Source organism: Ctenocephalides felis, unplaced genomic scaffold (assembly GCF_003426905.1).
Source record: "Ctenocephalides felis isolate EL2017-DRISC unplaced genomic scaffold, ASM342690v1 CF-g0.4_SCAFFOLD_03570, whole genome shotgun sequence".
Taxonomy (NCBI): domain Eukaryota; kingdom Metazoa; phylum Arthropoda; class Insecta; order Siphonaptera; family Pulicidae; genus Ctenocephalides; species Ctenocephalides felis.
In genome coordinates, this window is record NW_020539724.1 from 8,238,520 (window position 1) to 8,244,519 (window position 6,000).

Genomic DNA, 6,000 nt, shown 5'->3' on the forward strand with positions numbered 1-6,000 from the left:
ACTTCCACAAATATCTTGTATCTGTGAATAATTTTTCCCTCAGCTATCCTCTTAACACGGTACCGTATGGGCGAGAGACCGGACGCGAGCAAGCACATTACCTGTGACGGTCGTACGCGCGACCTGTACACAATGCGCGTCGTTGACCGAGCCATATGTCAAAGCGGCTACTGAAATCACTTCGCAGTAATCAACAGTGTACAAATAAAAGATTCAAAAATAGAGCAATCGTGGGATTGAGCATCTTGTGAAGAAAGAGTATTTTTATCGCTTGATAAGAGTCACTTAATAAAATACTTCACTCTTGCAAAGGCAAGAATTTGTCAATAGTAATATTATATAAAAAATATATTATAAATTATTATTATTATTATTAACCCGCAATTCCTATTGTAAAAATATAATGTATCCATAAAGTTCAGAAATAAAATTTAAAAAAATAAAAATATTTATTTAACGGTAATATAATTATAATATAACGCTGTAAAAGAAACCAAATATTGCTACAAGCTGCTCTAGATTTTCGCAAACAAGAGAAAGCTATGAAACACATTCCATCTTATATCAAACGAACTTTATTTGATCTGTTTGTAGCAATCGCAATATAACGCGCGCTTGAAAAGAATGCAAGAAGCAAGGTTGCTTTCGAGTTTCTAACAATTAAAACTCAGTGTTTCTTATAAATGGATATATTATAAAAACTCAATTTTTTTATAGTATTAAACTATATTCAGTCTTTATCATTTGCTTCACAGCTCCACCTGAATAGGAAATTAAATTGGAAACAACATATAATTAATAAAAAACAGCAATTAGATCAAACTTTTAAAAAATTCTACTGGCTACTAAACAAAAATTCTGAACTCTCAGTTTACAATAAACTGTTAATATACAAGGTGGTACTCAAGCCCATATGGACCTACGGTCTCCAACTTTGGGGTACAGCAAAAAAAAAGCAACCTGAACATCATCCAACGTGCTCAAAACAAAATCCTGAGGCAAATATTAAACGCTCCTCGCTACACCCCTGCATGGATAATCCATCAAGACACAGGCTTGCTCACAATAGAGGAACAAATTTTAGTGGTTGCTTCTAAATATAAAAATAGGATTGACGTACATCTCAACGAATTGGCCAGCAGAGTTTGCCTGGATAGTCAGCCCACCAGATTGAAAAGAAAGTTGCCACAAGATCTTATCTAGTCTAGTTAAACCTAATTACTATTTCTTTTATGTTTTATTTGATTGTTTGTTTTTTCATATCGTTTTGTTTTTTGTATTTCTTTTCTTTTTTATTTTATTATTATTATTATTTCTTATTATTAAACATGTGTTATATACGTATACCTAGTAGACACGCCGCTGGGTGTTGCTACTATCTTCTTGTTTATATTATATGATAATTATTGTTAGCAATCTCTGCTTAATGTTAATGAATATGTAAAACAGATTGCAGAAGAAATTGAATAAAAAAAATCATTTGCTTCACAGTTAGATTTTTTACATTTTTAAAGAGCAATCAAATAATCATGGACTTTATACGATCCCTTGCATATAAAAGATGTCAACTAGTAGTTATTGCAAAAGATGACGTTTGTACTTTGATGGATGTTGCTTGCAAGTAATCTTTATTATATTTTTCAAGTTCATAGTGAGATATATTAGATTTTATTAATACAGCTGTACCCCCGTGAGCTGTGCCATCTGGATGATTAGTATGATATACACGATAATTAGGAATGAATAAGTTTGAATAATTAGTGAAATGAGTTTCACTTACCAGAAAAACATCTATTTTGTTTTCATTGAGGTATAATACTATTTCGTGTTTATGCTGCATAAGCCCGTTGGAGTTCCATAGTCCTACTCGTAAAAATTTAACCATACAGCTATTTAGTTTTGTTGATATTGATGAGGGTAGATAACATATTAATAATCATAGTATTATGTTGCATAAGTTGTTGAAACATATTTTTAAATTCAGTGAAGAATTGAGAAAATTCACTATTTTGTATATTTGAGTTTTCGCTTCCATTGGATTTGATGGCTTGAGAGTATGACATGTGCTCCGTGTTTGTTAGTCTACCAAATCGTTGAGGTAAAAAACTCGCTCACGTGATTAGAATCGCTGAACTATACTGGCTACTGGGACGCAAGTCAATTTTATCCATTGACAATAAACTTCTAATTTACAAGGCAATAATAAAACCCATATGGACTTATGGCATTGAATTGTGGAGCTGTGCAAGCAAATCCAATATAGCGTTAATGCAACGTGCCCAATCGAAAATATTGAGGCAGATTACTGATGCTCCGTGGTTTGTTAGTAACAAAACTTTACACGACGATCTTCATATTGATTTTATAAACAAAATAATACAAATCAACAGTATAAAACACTTTCAAAAACTACAAAATCATTCAAACAATATAGTCACTCAGCTTCTTGAGACATCAACTTCAAGAAGACTGAAGAAGAAGCTGCCCGAAGATAATATGGAGGAACCATAGAACTACCACAACCTTATATAAACAGAATAATTGAATCATTTATTGAAATGATTCTCTGAATATGATTGTAATATTGATCCGATAAATTTATATGTGTGTTTGCAAGTGTGTGTGTATGTGTGTGAGTGAATGACATAAGCCAAATAGCTCATAGAATAGTTATGTATTCTGATTGCTATTGAAAATAAAAATTAAAAAAAAATTTAAAAAAAACTAGTAGTTGACATTTATCCATTTATCATATTATTTCTTATCTTACAAAACAATTTTTAATTTTTTTTCTACTTACCAGCTGCCATTAGTTCGGGCGCCAGAATGCCGCTAAGATTCGGCTCCTCACCGTACCAGAAGATCCAAAGCTCCTTAGCAGCGCAGAGCGACAACGGCGGGTGAGTGACGGGTGCATTACCGATTGGTCCAAGACCTGGGCCAACCATGTCGAACAAACCACCGCCATTCGCGGAAGAATTGGGGTCTGCCGTGTTGCCTGAAAGCGGAGCGCCTGGTGCTGGCGATGCAACGCGACGCCATACGCACAAAATATCCCCGGCGAGGCAGCGCGAGAACGAGGACAGCACCGGGTCCTCGAGAGGCTCCGGTGCGTAATGCGACTCGCCCAGGGCCACACGGCGCCATTTGATACCGCACAGGTCGGTCTGAAAAGATGAATGAAATAAATTAATATCTCAATTTAAAAGATAAATATTATGAAAAACACTTTCTAACTACCACATGGGCTCATGGGCTCATGGGCATCTCTAGAAAAGCATTGATCTCTGATAATATTAGCTACTAAACCTGCTTTGCCAAAACTACTCCTACATGATAGATTTATTCTATTTTAATTATCATGCAAAATGTAATATTATCAAAAATAAATTTTAAATTGTGGATAATAATGTATTAATATTGCATTTTTGACGCCCCAATGTAAGAAGTTTTAAGTGCTGCTTCTATAGATTAGTGATTCCAGAGTGGACCATGTGGACCCCCAGAGGTCCTGAGAAGTTTGAAGGGTTCAACGTCAATAAAAACGAATTAAGAGTATCCACAAACACACCTTGTTAATATCTATTTTCTATCATTATTTTAAAGTCAATTGATAAATATTTAAGCTGGTATTTGTATTTTTACAATACAATAATTGTTTAATACTAAACGTTAGTGCATAGAGAAATTTATAAAAAAATTGCAAACCCGACGAACTCCGTTTCGCCACCAGATGGTTTCGTGAGAAAGGAAAAGAAATTTTTTGTTTGTTTTATATTAGAACAGAAAAAATTTGATTTTATTACACAACAGTAATGAATTTATTTCGATTACAAAAATGAAGTGTTTTTTAGTTGAACTTCTCTAAGTAAATGAAAGTGAATCCGCAAATTATTCGTTTCATTGAAGTGCTCTTTGTTAAACCACATTTTTTGTCTTTTGGTCTGACTTTAACACAAACAAAGCGTATGGTTTCCCAACTCGTGAACAGGCAACGTATAACTGCCCAAGTGAAAAACATTGATTTTCTAAATAATCTATTTGAAATTTATCCTGCAAACACTAAGCCTTGCGACTTGTTATTGCGAACGCAATGCGAACTGGAAATTGCAATCGTTTGAAATCAAACGGAAGAGTCGGAATCATTGGTATGTCACCAAATCGCCTGCAGTTTTTGATTAAATGGTGAAAATTCAGTGCGTGTACATCATTATTCTTTGCGGCAAGAACTGCTCGTTGACTTAACCAAGTATAATTCTGATAATTCTCACTAATGTCATTACTCGAATTTTCGAAGGCACAATGCCATGCACCACTAATTTTCTTAGCTATAAACCTTGCGGAGCCCGAGCCCGAGATTGTCGAAATCGGTTCGTGCATTCTGGAGTTATATCGTCAGGAAGGAAAACCTGACTTATTTTTATATATATGTAGATATTGATATCGGCTAAATAGGGGGTTCATCTGAAGGGATCCATGCCACAAACATGTTGATAAGCCTATGCTCTAGTAGATGGTAATTAATATAATGTAACAATAGGTAAAATATTTATTGAACTCATACAATTTTAGCAATATAAAATATGAGAATAGATATTGTGACTAATATGATTATTTAAGCATCCAGATCATTACGTCAGTGATAGCTTAGTTAATCACGAAAGCCATGCACATAATATACGCCAGAATAATTCATAGTTCATTTGCGTAGAAGCGTCGACGGTCACTTGAGTGACATTAGCGAAACGCCTGTTGTTAGAGCTATAGGGCGAAAAAGGATATATAGTACAGTGGGTGAACTAGGGGACAGTTTATCGATTTGGAAGCACACGAGCACGTTAGCATCAGGGTTACGTAATGTTTATACGCTGCTTCCGCGGTAATCATCGTATCGCGCCACGCCACGCTGTTCCGCTGCGAATCGGCATACGGGAGACACCGTTAAACGATTATCACACCTAACAAAACATTTTATTGATAACTTTTAAATGGGCAACGATTTCACCTCATTCAGAATCAAATCAAGCCTTTAGAATATTAACTATAATAAACAAAAGTCTGGCGCTAAGAAATTCTACATGAGCCAAGCCATGTCAGACATACTCTATTTGATAGAAGGAGTAAATAAGTTTATTATAGGGCCATGTATGTCATATATGTGTGACATAAAGAATAGTAATATTATTATTTTTTTTAACTCTGTTTTATTCAGCAATCAGAAATACATAAGAATTCCTATAAGCTATAAGCTAAAATTTTTGACTGAGTTCTCTGCATTATATCTATATTTGATTTGTAAGCACATTCCCAGAGCTCAATTCCGTAGGTCCAGATTAGTTTAATGATTTTTTATATAGCAAAAACTTATTATAGAAGAATTCCTTGATACATTTTCAACTAAATTATCTAATAAAATACCTTGGACCATGTGAAAAATTATCTGATATCATCGTGGCCAGTAATAATGTTGCTATTAAAATCTAATAATCACATGTATGTAAATTTCATTCGATTCATTTATATTTTTCTCCCAATGATCTACGAATACACATCCACGTTAAATATGCATTCGTTTCATTATTTGAACGTGCTGAATGCAAGATCAGTCGATTTTTCCACAGTTGGAAAAGCTCTTCAATCAAACTCGTCTGAATTATATATGTATACATCGTTGTATGAACTGTGTAAAAGTTATAAGCAGTTTTCTAGAAAGCTGGATTGAAATGTTATCGATCTAATGCGCGATAGCGATTGAGAACGTTCTGGAAGATGAATAATAATAATAAGAAATATATTTATAACATGTAAATTATTTAAAATAATAAAAAATGACCTATTGAAAATGTCATTGTGTGTGTTGTGCAATTTGTTTGATAAAAATTTGTGGTCATTGAAGGTCATACATTTATAATATTAATTTATTTTTGATCATTTTATAAAGAATGGTGATGTCCAAAACAATTTCCAAAATGCATAGCTGGTTGATTTTGACATGTTTTA

General features: G+C 33.7%; 1 protein-coding gene across 1 annotated transcript in view; it reads right to left on the reverse strand.

Annotated features, from left to right (window-relative positions):
- Positions 1–4,146, reverse strand: part of LOC113383171 (mediator of RNA polymerase II transcription subunit 13-like) — a 28,477-nt gene extending 24,331 nt beyond the window's left edge. The window contains exons 1-2 of the mRNA XM_026621418.1: positions 4,102–4,146; positions 2,801–3,167 (exon numbers count right to left, since the gene is read on the reverse strand). Coding sequence (XP_026477203.1) covers positions 2,801–3,167; positions 4,102–4,146 — 412 coding nt within the window. The remainder of the gene's footprint in view (positions 1–2,800; positions 3,168–4,101) is intronic.
- Positions 4,147–6,000: the final 1,854 nt, after the last annotated feature.